The 15,555-nt window shown below is 29.8% G+C and overlaps 3 protein-coding genes and 1 pseudogene across 6 annotated transcripts; all 4 read right to left on the bottom strand.

Moving 5' to 3' along the window:
* Nucleotides 1-577: 577 nt before the first annotated feature.
* LOC110655632 (anthocyanidin 3-O-glucosyltransferase 1-like) lies at nt 578-2,071 on the bottom strand. The gene has a single exon (XM_058128795.1). The coding sequence runs from the start codon at nt 2,027-2,029 to the stop codon at nt 617-619; it is 1,413 nt and encodes a 470-aa protein (XP_057984778.1). The 5' UTR covers nt 2,030-2,071; the 3' UTR covers nt 578-616.
* A 1,885-nt stretch (nt 2,072-3,956) lies between these two features.
* Nucleotides 3,957-5,446, bottom strand: LOC110658731 (anthocyanidin 3-O-glucosyltransferase 2). Of its 4 annotated transcripts, XM_021816463.2 has the most exons (3): nt 5,236-5,446; nt 5,034-5,112; nt 3,957-4,949 (listed from the first exon to the last, which is right to left on the bottom strand). In XM_021816463.2, the coding sequence occupies exons 1-3, from the start codon at nt 5,383-5,385 to the stop codon at nt 3,973-3,975; spliced, it is 1,206 nt and encodes a 401-aa protein (XP_021672155.2). In that variant the 5' UTR covers nt 5,386-5,446; the 3' UTR covers nt 3,957-3,972. The 4 variants fall into 4 exon arrangements, with proteins under 4 accessions (XP_021672155.2, XP_021672153.2, XP_021672154.2 ...); XM_021816461.2 differs by having other exon boundaries at nt 5,034-5,446; XM_021816462.2 differs by having other exon boundaries at nt 3,957-5,112; nt 5,236-5,445.
* An 872-nt stretch (nt 5,447-6,318) lies between these two features.
* On the bottom strand, nt 6,319-7,773 carry LOC131169615 (anthocyanidin 3-O-glucosyltransferase 2-like; annotated as a pseudogene).
* A 595-nt stretch (nt 7,774-8,368) lies between these two features.
* Nucleotides 8,369-10,166, bottom strand: LOC131169614 (anthocyanidin 3-O-glucosyltransferase 2-like). Its single transcript, XM_058128794.1, has one exon. It carries the CDS (start codon nt 9,870-9,872, stop codon nt 8,481-8,483), a length of 1,392 nt encoding a protein of 463 aa, XP_057984777.1. The 5' UTR covers nt 9,873-10,166; the 3' UTR covers nt 8,369-8,480.
* Between the last annotated feature and the right edge of the window lie 5,389 nt (nt 10,167-15,555).

Here is a 15,555-nt window from a genome sequence, read left to right as displayed (position 1 = left end):
TTCTAGTGTCCTATATACACATACAATCTCTCTAAAGGCAAAAACCCAAATTATAATTGGTTAACAAGGCTTGAAAAGCTTATTTGGGGGCTGTCCATTGGTGATCTTGATGTGAACAAGCTAGAGGGACAACACTTGGGGTCCTAGATGCTTCCTAATGGTGCCAATTGCATCCATAGTGCATCAAAGAGGTTAGTGCTCAAATTCCTCTTTAAATTCCTCTTTTAAACTAGGGTTTAAATGAATTAATTTATTAATTCACAGTCTTGAATGACAAACATAGATCCTAATACATATTAAAAGTGTTTTAATATGCAATTAACCATTGAAATTAATTAGGCACATAAGAGATATGGCACGATGCATGAAATCCTATAAGAAAATTTTTGAAATTTAATGTTTTAATGAACCAATCACCATGCTTCCGCTCCTTTAATCTCTAGGCGTAGGTAATCTATAATTTATTATTGAAATTTCGACTCTCATAATTAAATACTTGATAGTAATTTTTAAATGAAATATTTTTTTAAAAATAAAATAATTTTGATATATATAATTTATAAGTTGATGAATAATATTTAACTATAAATAAAAATTAAACTTTATTACAATTATTTTATGATAAATTATCCATTACATCTTTTATTAGACTGCCTAAATAAGAGTACGAAGATCCACCTTCCATTAAAGCCCTTCTACTTTTCTCACTAATCTCCTTCACCTTCCTCCTTTTCTCACCATCATGCTTCATCAAACACCTAATTCCTCTCTCTATCTCATCACAGTTTACAATTACTCCACTGTCATTCCTATAATCCATTTTAATTTCTACCGCCAATCCCAACTCTACCACCATTTCAAATGCATTAAATTGTTGCTCTGCAAACAGTGGCCAAGTGGCAATTGGGACACCAAACCATATGCTTTCCAGTATAGAATTCCATCCACAATGTGAAACAAATCCTCCTACTGCTGGATGGCCCAATACAGCCACTTGTGGAGCCCATCCTATGACCTTTCCAATCCCAGTAGTTCGATCCAAGAATCCTTCGGGCAAGACTTCTTGTGGATCCTCATAATCACTAGGAGATGCTAGGAGACCCGGAGGTGCCGGTCGGCGCAGTGACCACAAGAATCGATGACCACTATGCTCTAAGGCGCAAGCAATCTCTGTCACTTGATTCTGACTAAAAGTTCCCTTGCTCCCAAAGCACAGGAATACTACTGTCGATGGAGGCTGATCATCAAGCCATCGCATGATTTCCTTATGAGTGTTTCTTCCATCTGACCCCATATCTAAAATAGGTCCCACAGGGTAAACAGGAGGCATTTTTAAAGACTCAATCGCATAGGATTCCAACTCCAAGAATGTATTCACTATAATACCATTAGCTTCTCTGAACCTTCTTATGTTGTCAAGTATAGAAGGAAACCAATCTTTGCTCAACATTGCAGAAGGCATGACCCTACCAGGAAATGGGTTTATCAAACTTAACACTTGCAACTCAGCATCTGAGTCCTTGAGCTCAGTGGGGTCAAATTTCTCTTCATCATAAATCTTTTGCACATAAAGCATGAAGCCAAGAAAAGCTGCACCCGACGAAAAGAAAATGTAAGACGGAACCCCAAATTCATTAGCCACATCTATCATCGACGCGCATAATGTATCAACAACAAAACCTACCAGCTGAGGCGAGTCAACGCTTGACACAAAGTCAGACTGAGTGATCTTCAACACAGCTTCTTTGACATGGGATTTCTGACTGTTGACGAAAGAAAAGAAACTCAATAATTCAGTCTCATCTTTGGGCAGATCAATGAATCGGAGACGAGTAGATACAATAGAGGAGGAAGCTCGCTGAGATTCAATGTAGCTATGAACTTTGGAGTTGATAGAAGAATGATTGAGGATAAGGACAGTGACGGAGAGCTGATGGCAGCGGGTAAGAAGAACCTTTGCTACTTCCACCGCCGATACAATATGGCCCATACCAGGGGCGGGGACGAAAACAAGCTGGGCTTTCTCCATTTTATACTGATAGAGTATTCTTAGTTTTGCTGCAAAGTGTAGAAGATAAGTAATGAGGACGATCGCGATAAGGCTGAGGTATTTGTGGCTGAAGTAGTACTTGAGGGTGGCTATTTGTTGGGGAAAAAATTATTGAAAAATATATTAAATTTAATTTTAAAATTAATTTTTAATTAATATATATTTATTAGAGCCAATAATGCATGTGACGTCTTGGCTTTGCTGGTCGGAGTCCTTCTGTGCGAGTTTCTGTCGTTTTAGGCTACCTTATCCTTTACGCCACCTTCCGAAACGTGATTGAGCCCATGAAAAGAGAATATATTCAGTGATATTTTTTTAATTTCGCAATATACATCAACGATTACTTAACATTGTATTACATTTTTCTATGGATATTAAATTCGATTCAGAACTTACGTGAAGAATGAGTTAAAAGTTCACTGGTTCAACTAATAAAGTTTTACAAATTAATTAAATATATATTAACTATAAATATTACACTTATTAATATAATTAGAATAGTTTAATCAACTAAATTTTATTTTTAAAATAAATATTTTAATATTTATCAAGTTATATTTACATATATCTCAATAATATTTTTAAATTTTATATTGAAAATATTAAAATATTAAAATTTTAAGTTTTTTATTCTCAATATTTATAATTAATATATAAAATAAAAATATTTTTTTATAAAATATTAAGTATATATTACTCTTTTCGTTTCATTTTAAGTGATATTTAAAAAAAATTTTATACCATTTCACTTACTTTTTTAAAAAAGTAAATATTAATTGATTTTTTTTTAATTTTATCCTTTGCTGTTGCCATTCCAATATATTTATCTCTTTTTTATTATATTTTTTTGATCTTAATTAAATATGAAGATACTTTAACCAATAATTTTTTTATATAAAAATAAGGTTGTTTATTTGTTATTTCTTTTTTCCTTATGAAAAAACTTAAAAAGCACTTGGAATGAAACGAAATAAATAAATATAAAAAATAAATATCATTTTATAAAATTTCTTGTATTACTATAATAAAAATATATTAGCTAAATAATATCTTATTCATTGACTAAATATAAATTTAAATATTAAAATATCATATCATTGATATTTTTAAGATTTTTAATTTTAAAATTTTTAAATCGATCAGCTCAACGAGTGATTGGGTCAATGAATAACCAGTTCAACCACTGAATCAATTGATTTTTTTCCTGTCAATTTCTTATCTAGTTCAATGAGAGAACCAACTCAATTTTTTGTGTTGTTCACGGGATCAACCATGAATTAGTCCAAATTTTATAACAATAACTCTATATTACCATAACACTCGGTTAATGATCATAATTTTATAAAAATTCTCTCAAAAAATAAATGATCACATACATTGATTTGGATTTTAATTTTAATTTTTAAAATAATTTAATGTAATTACTATTTAAAAATTACACTTAAATTATTAATTACTTTAAAGTTAATGGTTAATATGCAATTTATTATATAATATACTTTTAGCTATTTATTATATTGTATAGCCTTATACATATTGAGATTTTAATTTCTATCAAATTTATCCTTGTGCCTTTATCATAACTCCAATAAATCTATTTTTGCTCTTCTCTCTCTAGTCTCTATGTCTCATATATATTTAATAGGTGATTCATATTATATATATTATATCTTAGATTTATGATCAATCGAATTTAAACAAAAAAAATTCATATTTTTATACTTGAGCAGAATGGCATGTATCAATAATTTATATATTTTTTTTATTTAATAAAAATTTTAGAGGATGGAATAATAATAGATAAACTATGTGTGTATGCATATTAAAAATAAAAAGTAATACATTTATAATTTTTTGATAAGCAATCAAGGAATTTTACTTTTGTTATTATGAAGCAAAGAGAAAGTTCCAAATCTAATATTTTAAGTTAAATCGTCCATAAAATTTTTTATGAGACGACCTAAACAACAGTATGAAGATCCACCATCCATTAAGGCCCTTCTGCTCTTCTCACTCATCTCCTTTACTTTCTTCATTTTCTTACTATCATGTTCCATCAAACTTCTTATTCCTCTCTCTATTTCATTACAATTCACAATTACTCCACTGTCATTCCTATAATCCATTTTAATTTCCACTGCTAATTCCAACTCTGTCACCATTTCAAAGGCATTAAATTGTTGCTCTGCATACATTGGCCATGTCGCAATTGGGACACCAAACCATATGCTTTCAAGCACAGAATTCCATCCACAATGTGAAACAAATCCTCCTACGGCTGGATGGGCCAAGATGGTCACTTGTGGAGCCCATCCTATCACCTTTCCAAGTCCTGTCACTCGATTTAAGAATCCTTCAGGCAAGACCTCCTGTGGATCCTCATAGTCACTTGGAGATGGTAAGAGACCCGGAGGGGATGGTCGTCGCAGGGACCATAAGAATCGATACCTACTGCGCTCTAGCGCATAGGCAATCTCTTTCACTTGATCCTCACCAAAGCTTCCTTGGCTCCCAAAGCACAAGAATACCACCGATGATGGCGGCTGATCGTCAAGCCATTGCATGATTTCTTGGTGAGTGTTTCTTCCATCCAACCCCACATTTAAAATGGGTCCCACAGGGTAAACACCCATTTTCAAAGACTCAACCGCATAGGATTCCAGCTCCACGAATGTATTTACTATAATACCCCTAGCTTCTCCGAACCTTCTAGCGTTGTCAAGTAAAACAGGAAGCCACTGTCTACTCAACAACGAAGAAGGCATAGCCTTAGCAGGAAATGGGTTTACTAAACTTGGTACTGATAACTCAGCATCTGAGTTCTTGAACTCAATAGGGTCAACTTTCTCTTCATCATGAATCTTCTGCACATAAAGCAGGAGACCAAGAACAGCGGCACCTGAAGTAAAAAAAATGTATGATGGAACACCAAAGTCATTGGCCACATCAATCATCGTTGTGCAAAACATATCTATAACAAAACCTGCTAGTCGAGGTGCCGGTGAGTCGGCAATTAACTTTGACTGGGTGATCTTCAACACAGCTTCTTTAACATGGGGTTTCTGTATCTCAATAGAAGAAGTGAAATTAAACAATTCAGTCTCGTCTTCAGGTAGAACAATGAATTGGAGACGATTAGATATAGTGGAAGAGGAAGCTTCAAACGATTCAATGTAGTTATGAACCTGGTTGGAGTTGACAAAAGAGAGGTTGAGGATAAGGACCGTGATGGAGAGTCGGTGATCGCGGGTCAGAAGTAGCTTTGCGACCTCAACTGCGGATACAATATGGCCCATAACAGGCAAGGGAATGAACACCAGCTGTGCTTTCTCCATTTTACAAAAGACACTGTATTGTTTTGCTGCCGAAGTGTAGAAGATAAGAATGAGTTTGTGGTATTATGTGTAGCAGCGCACTAGCTAATTGCGTTCAGTGTTGGACGTCGCCATAAGGAAAGAGCCGTGAACGTATAATAATATAAAAATGACGTCATGGCTTCGCTAAGTAGCCTTTACTGAAAGGGATCATTATTAAAATTATGATAAGTTCAACGAGACTCTTATTTTTATATAACTCAATAATGGTAGTCTGGCTTTTATAGATAAATATTTATTTATTAAAATATTATATTATTTATTCACCCATATAGATAATTAATAGTTTTTTTTTTACAAAAATTATATATATCGATAAAAATTAAAGTGATATAAATTTTAAAATAAAATTTTCATTGCAATTTTTTTATTATTATTTTATGTCAAATTGTCAATATGAATGAGTATTATTCAGTTTAAACCGAATCGAATCACTTTAATTTGATAATTTAATGTAATTTTTAAGATAATTTTATTAAATTTGATTTTATTTTATATTATAAAAATTTTAATTATTTTAGCTCGATTCAATTTTAAAGAGAAAAAAAAAATCAATTAAACAGAATCAAACTGAACAATTTTATTATTTTTTTAATTAATTTATTTTTATGAGATATTTATGAATTATATGTAATTTTATATATGTAAATTATTTAATTTTATTGATTAATGATTATTAGGTTTAAATCAATATCAAAATCAAATCAAATAACTTAAAAATCAAATTTATATTAAAAAATAATTAAAAATTAAAACCGATCACTTTGAACTGAACCAAATCAAAATAAAACAATTTGATTCGATTCAATTTTTCATCCATTTCAGTCGATTTGATTTTTAAAATTTATAATTCAATTTTCATCATTTAATTTAATTCGATTCAATCTGATTCAATTTAAATCAAGTGCTAACCCTTAATTATCCATAACATTTCTTATGAAATGACCTAACCAAAAGTATGAAGATCCACCCTCCATTAAAGCCTTTCTACTTTTTTCACTCATTTCCTTAACTTTCTTCCTTTTTTCAGTATCGTGCTCCATCAAACACCTTATCCCTCTCTCTATTTCATCACACTGCACAATTATTTCACTGTCCTTACTATAATCTATTTTAATCTCCACTGCTAATCCTAACTCAAACACCATCTCGAATGCATTAAGTTGTTGCTCTGAATATATTGGCCACGCGGCGATTGGAACCCCAAACCATATGCTCTCCAGCACAGAATTCCACCCGCAATGCGATACAAAACCTCCACAGCTTGATGGGCCAAGATGGCAACTTGTGGAGCCCACCCTATCACCTTTCCAATTCCAGCTGTTCGATCCAAGAATCCTTCAGGCAAAACCTCTTGTGGATCCTCATAGTCACTCGGAGATGCTAGTTTTCCCGGAAGTGGTGGTCGGCGGAGGGCCCACAAGAATCGATACCCACTGTGTTCTAGCGCACATGCAATCTCTTTTACTTGATCCTCGCTAAAACTTCCCATGCTTCCAAAACACAAGAACACTACTGATGAAAGAGGTTGGTTGTCAAGCCATTGCATTATTTCCTGGGGTGCGTTGCTTCCGACCGACCCAATATCCAAAATGGGTCCCACAGGATACACAGGAGGCATTTTTAAAGACTGAATCGCATAGGATTCGAACTCCAAAAATGTATTTACGATGATACCCTTAACTTCTCTATATCTTCTTGCATTCTCTAATGTAGGAGAAAGCAACTCTCTTCTTAACATCGCATAAGGCATAACCCTTGCAGGAAATGGGTTTACTAAGCTCGGTACTGGTAACTCAGCATCCGAGTTCTTGAACTCAATGGGGTCAAATTTCTCTTCATCATGAATCTTCTGTAAATAAAGCATCAGACCAAGAAAAGCTGCACTTGAAGTAAAGTAAATGTAAGACGGAACATCAAAGTCGTTAGCCACATCAATCATCGGCGCGCAAAACAGATCTAAAACAAAACCTCCCAGTCGAGGTGAAGGCGAGTCAGTGGTCGACTCTGATTGAATGATCTTTAACACAGCTTCTTTAACATGGGGTTTCTGTCTCTCGATAAAAGAAGTGAAATTAAATAATTCAGGCTCATCTTTCGGCAAAACAATGAATCGGAGAGAATTGGATATAGTGGAGGAGGAAGCTTGAAGCTATTCAATGTAGTTATGAACCTGCTTGGAGTTGATGAAAGATAGCTGGAGGATAAGGACAGTGACGGAGAGTCGGTGGTCGCGGGTGAGAATATGCTTTGCTAGCTCCACTGCGGATACAAGATGGCCCATACCAGGCCAGGGGACGAACACCAGCTGTGCTTTCTCCATTTTACTAAAGTTATTGTATCGTTTTGCTGCCAAGGATCGAAGAAAGATTGAACTTGTGGTACTTGTCTTTGTAGCTGCACTAGCTACTTGTGCTTCGTGCTGGAAGTCGCTGCAAGGAAAGAGAATCATGGAAGCCAATAATAAAAGTGACGTCATGGCTTCGCTGGGTGGTCTTATCTCCATGCATCAAAAACATTTATTTATTAAAACATTATTTATTCACCAACATGATATGAATTTTAATTGAAAGATAACATTTAAAAAATGAATTTGCAAATATTTAACGGCAGAAATTAAAAGATAATATTTAAGTATTAATTTTAAGAGGACCAAAATATTTTTCATTGCATTTAATAGATTTTTAACGATGAAAAACAAACCCATATTTGTTGCTTTTTTAGATTTTATTGATGATTTTGTATATTTTACCACAAAATTTTTTGCCACCTATAGTCATAATATAATTTGATTCACATATTTTTCTTATTTAAATTTACTTCAATATGTATTTACGACATTATATATATATATCAAATAATAAATTAATTTTATATATTTACATTTTACGCTCATTTTTAATTTGCATAGTTTAAAACTCAATACTAATTTTTTAATACAACATAAATAAAACTTCAAAATATAATTATAAATTCATTTAAACGATGAGATACATATAAGTTGATGGAAATACTATCTAACTATATATAAAAATAAAAACTTTAATACAATTATTTTATGTTAAATTATCTATCACTTCTTTTATGAGACCATCTAAACAAAAGTATGAAGATCCACCATCCACTAAGGCCATTCTACTCTTCTCACTCATCTCCTTTACTTTCTTTCTTTTCTCACTATCATGCTCCATTAAACCCCTTATTCCTCTCTCTATTTCATCACAATTCACAATTATTCCACTGTCATTCCTATAATCCATTTTAATTTCCACTGCCAATCCCAACTCCATTACCATTTCAAAGGCATTAAATTGTTGCTCTCCATACATTGGCCACGCAGCAATTGGGACACCAAACCATATGCTTTCAAGCACAGAATTCCATCCACAATGTGAAACAAATCCTCCTATAGCTGGATGGGCCAAGACAGCCGCTTGTGGAGACCATCCCGTTACCTTTCCAACTCCAGCCATTCGATCCAAGAATCCTTCCGGCAAGACTTCCTGTGGATCCTCATAGTCACAAGTAGATGCTACGATACCTGGACATGGTGACCGCCGTAAGGACCACAAGAATCGATGACCACTATGCTCTAACGCACATGCAATCTCTTTCACTTGATCCTCACCAAAACTTCCCATGCTCCCGAAGCACAAGAACACTACTGATGATGGAGGCTGATCATCTAGCCACTGCATGATTTCTTGGTGAGCGTTGGTTCCATCCGACCCCAAATGCAAAATAGGTCCCACAGGGTAAACGGGAAGCATTTTGAAAGACTCGATCGCATGGTATTCGAGCTCCAAAAATGTATTTACCATAATACCCTTTGTTTCTCTGAACCTCCTCGCATTGTTAAGTAGAAAAGGAAACTCTCTGCTTAATATCGCAAAAGGCATAACCTTAGCAGGAAATGGGTTTACCAAACTCGGCACCGGTAACGTAGCATCTGAGTCTTTAAACTCGTTGGGGTCAAATTTCTCTTCATCATGAATCTTCTGAACATAAAGCAATAAACCAAGAGAAGCTGCACTTGAAGGAAAGAAAATGTAAGATGGAACACCAAATTCATTGGCCACATCTATTATGGGCGTGCACAACATATCGACAACAAAACCAGCCAACTGGGGCGATTCGATGTTTGACTCAGACTGAGTAATCTTCAACACAGCTTCTTTGACATGGGGTTTCTGTCTCTCAACGAAAGAAAAGTCAGTCTCGCCTTTGGGTAGATCAATGATTCGGAGACGATTGGATATAGTAGACAAGGAAGCTTGCTGCGATTCGATGTAGTTATGAACTTTGGGGTTGACAGAAGAATGGTTGAGGATAAGGACTGTGATGGAGAGCTGTTGATGGTGGGTAAGAAGTAGCTTTGCTGCCTCCACCTCTGAGACAAGGTGGCCAATGTCGGGCCAGGGGATGAACACAAGCTGAGCTTTCTTCATTTTAGTATTGAAAATTTTTAATTTTGCGGCCAAGTAGAGAAGATGAGGGTGATTGTGATGAGCTTGAGGTATTTGGGGTTGATATAAATACGTGATATTCACATTAAATAGGTGAATCTCTATGTATATACGTATTAAATACTATGAGATTATGCCTTATGTTTTGCCATTTTATTTCTTAGCCTTCTTTGACTCTTTACAATTTCTGAAGAAAAAAATATGCAAGGCTCTGCATGGCGGGGCTTGTCTGTGTAAAGCTGCGCAAGTCAGAGAATCTCTGTAGCTGGCGAGCCCCACGCTGAAATAATTGTGGTCTGTTCGTATGAAGTTTTGATTGTATATATGGACAGAACCAATAATTTTAAGAGTGGGACAGTGAGGTAATTGGCCTCATTGGCCCTATGCCTACTTTATAAATTACCCCAATAAAATTTCATAAATTTTTTTAGTTTTCCTAATCCCCTTTTTGAAAAAAGCCTTAAGAATCAGGGAAGCCAATAATAAAAGTGACGTCATGGCTTTGCTGGGTGGTCTTGTCTCAATGCATCAAAAACATTTATTTATTGAAACATTATTTATTCACCGACATGATATGAATTTTAATTGAATATTATTAAAATTATCTTTAAAAATATCTAATCAATCATGAATGTTGAATGTGATTTTAGAGCACACTTTTCCTATTTATAAGAACAGTAAAAAAATTAATTTGCCTTTTTTTTTTTTTCTAAGTCATCTTCTTATTTCAGTTGGCTAGAAAACTCTTTTCTTTTAGCGTATTCTCTTCGCTATTGACACGCATATTTAGAAGACTAAATTTTATTTATTTAAATAAATAAATGAATTTTTCCATGAAATGTTTTTATAGAAAAAAAAAGCAAAATTAAAAAATTATTTAAAAATTTTCTTTCGTTGAATATTAAAAAATATATTTTTATTGATAGATAATATTGGTAAAACTTTTAAAATTTCAACTTTTTTTTTATTTGGCTTAGAAAATATTAAAAGTGAATAAATGAATTAAAATATTAATGGCTAATTTTGAAAATATAAAATTAAATCACTAAATTTAAAAAATTAAACAATAAAGTTACATTTTCATCTCTGCTCTCTTTTTTCCCTTGTTATTTTAATTTCTATATATATATATAAGAGTATGTCATAAAGATGAGAGGAATTATTTGAAAAAAAGTGAGTAAAAAAATATTTGATAGTCAGATAAAAAAAAAGAAATGGTCAATATTTAAAAATCAATTTTAGATGATGCATGCATTTATTTTGAATGTGAAACTAAAATATGGACAATCAATTCTATTATATAATCCTTAAACTTATTTTTCAAGAAATTGAGTGAAACACAATATTGAAATGTCAACTTTTTAATGAAGCTTTATTAAAGAGTTAAAATATCATAAAAAAAAATAATAAATTTAAGCTTTAAAAGCTTAAATGTGTGTTGAGATATTTTACGTTAATCCCATTCTTCAATGAGTTTAAGCTCAATACCATCCTGTAAAAGCAACAAGTACTCTTCATTTCTATTTAATATTGAATTTCAGAATTTAAAATTATTTTTTTAAATAGATAATATTTGTTTAAAAAAATTATTTTATTATTTTAATATTTTATAATTAAAATTAATTAAATTTAATTATTAATTATTTTTTAATATTCATTAATTAATATATTTAAAAAAATTATTTTTTTACCAATAGCTTCAATAGCAATGACAAACAAATCTTACACTTAGACGACACGCCATACTTATGGCAATTAGGGAAGTAAAAGCAATGGCTAAGGCTTGCCATCGGAATAGCCATTAATTAGTGCTTTAAAAAAATATTTTATAATTAATATAATAAAAAAATTAAAATTTTGACTCTATAAAAATAAAATAAATAAATACAAATTTTTATGTTTCAAAATTGAATTTTTAACTTTAATATTAAATTTATTTTTAAAATTGATGGTAAAATTAATTGTAAATATATATATAACTGAAAAGAAGAAAAAAGTAGTATAATATGTTAAAAAAATTTAAAATATATCAGAAAGTATTTATTTGTAGTAATAAAATGAAAAAATTAAAAAAAAATTAAAACATTCGAGTAAATGATTACAATACAGTTATTAAAATAATAAATTATATTTATTATAAATAAAAATGTTTCAAATATATATATTTGAAATATTTTTATTTAATATATATATATTTGAAACATTTTTATTTATAATAAAATATAATTTATTATTTTAATTACTGTATTGTAATAATTTTACTCAGATGTTTTAATTTTTTTTTTAAGTTTTTTCATTTTATTACTGTAAATAAATACTTTCTGATATATTTTAAAATTTTTTAACATATTATACTATTTTTTTTTTTTTTTATATATATATATATATATATATATATATATATATATATATATATATATATATATATATATATATATATATTTAAAACATATTTATTTATAATAAAATATAATTTGTTATTTTAATTGTTGTATTGTAATCATTTTACTCGAATGTTTTAATTTTTTTTAAATTTTTTCATTTTATTACTACAAATAAATACTTTTTGATATATTTTAAATTATTAACATATTATACTACTTTTTTTTTCTTTTCAGTTATATATATATATATATATATATATATATATATATATATATATATATATATATATATATTTGAAAAAATTTTATTTATAATAAAATATAATTTATTATATTAATTACTGTATCGTAATCATTTTACTCGAATGTTTTAATTTTTTTAAAATTTTTTCATTTTATTACTACAAATAAATACTTTTTGATATATTTTAAATTTTTTTAACATATTACACTACCTTTTTTTTTCTTTTAAGTTAGTTAAATCTTCTAAACTAAAAGTAATGCTTGAGTTCCCATCAAAAGTTGTATGGAAATTCAAATTATTTTTTTACTATTATTTTTGTATTATTTGTTTTTCTGTTAGTATCATTTTAATTGGTTTTAAATTATTTAACTATTTAATTATTAAATTTACATTAACTATTAGTATCATTGTTAAACGAAATTTAAGATGACCTTATATATGATCAAATAAATTTTATTTCATACAATAACATTATGTTAATAAATATCAGATTTTTATCTCATTACAAGAGAAGAATAATAAATAACAAATTATTGAACTATTTTAATAATATTTTTTAAAAATTTTTTATTTTTGTGTTTTCTATAAATACTACTTTAAAAAGAGTAAACTTTTGATTGACATTATTATTCTTTTTTATTATTAATAATAATAATAATAATAATAATAATAATAATAATAATAATAATAATACCTAAAAATATTAAGGAAATATTATCTATAAACTTTTTTCATAATATCTATTTAGAGTAGTTCTTTTAAGTAACAAATAATTATTTATGTAATTTACAATACTTTTATTTTATTTTATAATAATTTATTTATACCATAATTTAATTTTAATATTTTTAAATATCGTTAATTAATGGTGCGAAATATCAAATTAAATTATTAATTTAATGTGATCAAATTCGACAGAAGACTAATAGTCAATACTATTAATTGTATGGAGCCAGATCAATTAAATAATTACTTAAGATAACTATTATTTATTCAATATCTAAAAATATCTACTGAAAATAGCTATGAAAGTGGGCAAGTAGGCAAGTGAAAAAAGTTGTGCAATAGGTGGTTATAGGAGTTGTGGGTAGGGCTGAGCAGAATTCGATTCAAACCGAAAAATCGAACATAACCGAGTCAATTCGATTCAATCGGTTCGGTTTTAAAATTCAATCGGTTTGGTTCAGTTTTACATTATAAAAATTTCGGTTATTTCGATTCGGTTTTGAAGAGAAAAAAATCAGTTAAATCGAACCGAATCAAATAGTAATTTATATATTCAAATCGAATCAAATCCAACCGAATCGATTTTTGAATTGATTTATTTTTATGGGAAATTTATGAATTATATTTAATTATATATATATATATATATATATATATATTAATTATTTAATTTCATTGATTAATGGTTATTAGTTTCAAACCAAAGTCAAAATTAGACCAAATAACTTGAAAATCAAGTCTAAATTAAAAATCAATTAAAAATTAAAATTGATAGATTTAAACCGAACTGAATCGAAATAGAGTGGTTCGATTCGATTCAATTTTTTACCTATTTTGATTTGATTCAATTTCTAAAATTTAAAATTTTGTATTTATAATTTAATTCGGTTCGATTCGGTTCGATTCGAACCAAATGCTCCCCCCTAGTTGTGGGTGGCTACGGGTGGTTAATAGAAGTGGTCAAAGTGGGTTGGCGAGGAGAGAAAGGTGGAAGTGGTGGAGGAGGTGGTAGCCACCTAACTTGGACACCAAGCAAGTCTTTTTTTATAAATTGATGTGTTAAGAAGAAGTAAGACACATACAGCTGATCAATCAACACCTGACAAACACAATATCTTAACTCAAATTTCTTTAGTTCAACAATCTTTATATTTTCAAGTAGTGTTTTATTTTTTTAGCTAAGTAATTAGCCTTTTATTTTTAATTCAAGCAATCAATTTACAGTTTCTCTGCATATATTTCAATTCATGTAAGCGATCTTTTCATTTTTAATGTAAATTACAACTTTCTTGTTTATATTTCTTTTTAAGCAATCAGTTCATTTAATTTTTAATATTCAATTTACTTTTCAAGCAATGATTTAATTTTTTGCCAAGCGATCATTTACTTTTCATGCACAAATTTACTTTTTTAAGTGATCAATTTACTTTTCTGCGAAGCAATCGATTTACGTCTTCAATACATAGATTTACTTTTCCTGCAAAGTGATCAATTTACTTTTCAAAAGCATAGATTTAATTTTTAGTCAAGCGTTCAATTTACTTTTTCAATACAACCTTTATGTTTTCGCAATGATTAATTTACTTTTCAAGCACACTTTTACTTTTCAATGCATAAGCCTCATTTCAAGTTTTCTCAAGCTATCAAGTTCTCTTTCATTCTCTCAATAGTTAAACGAGTAGAGATTCTAACGAAGCACATCCTAGTCAAGTTAGGAAACCCAAGAGAAGATTAGGTCCTTTCTTTTTTGCCAATCATTATGTTCAGAAGTCAGACCGATGCATATTTATTTTACATTGGGATCATACGTGTCCTTAGCACACTCGCAATCCAGTTGACACGTGAAAAAATACCATATGTGTTTTTGACATGTGTAAATTGAGTAAAATTAATTTCACAGAAAAATAATTATACCAGCCTGATTTTTCTTAAATTCTATTTTTTTAAATTCAAAATATTATTTTAATATGATATTTTAATTGGATGTTATTTTTACATGTATTATGGTTACTATTATTTTTAATTTGGTTATTTGTAATATTGCCTTTATCAAAAAAAAATGATAAATTAAAGTCAATTTATTAAATTAAAGTAATACTAATAAAATTTATTTGGAGTATATTTATTTCTATTATTACTAAAGTTTAAATGAATTTAAATATAAAAAAAAATTTGGACCCAATTGCAATATTTAAAAAGTTTAGGGACCAATACGGTAATTAAAAGATTAAAAAAAAAACTGGCCTCCCCCCTTCATCTCTCTTCCGTCGCTCTCTTTCCCTCCCTCTCCTCCATTTTCTGTAGTGACCCA

Source organism: Hevea brasiliensis, chromosome 10 (genome assembly GCF_030052815.1).
Source record: "Hevea brasiliensis isolate MT/VB/25A 57/8 chromosome 10, ASM3005281v1, whole genome shotgun sequence".
NCBI lineage: Eukaryota > Viridiplantae > Streptophyta > Magnoliopsida > Malpighiales > Euphorbiaceae > Hevea > Hevea brasiliensis.
This window is presented reverse-complemented; position numbering and strand designations above follow the sequence as displayed.

Excerpts from the sequence above, each read along its gene's own strand:
- LOC110655632 (XM_058128795.1), bottom strand. The coding sequence starts at position 2,029 with ATGGAGAAAGCCCAGCTTGTTTTCGTCCCCGCCCCTGGTATGGGCCAT.
- LOC110658731 (XM_021816460.2), bottom strand. The coding sequence starts at position 5,385 with ATGGAGAAAGCACAGCTGGTGTTCATTCCCTTGCCTGTTATGGGCCAT.
- LOC131169614 (XM_058128794.1), bottom strand. The coding sequence starts at position 9,872 with ATGAAGAAAGCTCAGCTTGTGTTCATCCCCTGGCCCGACATTGGCCAC.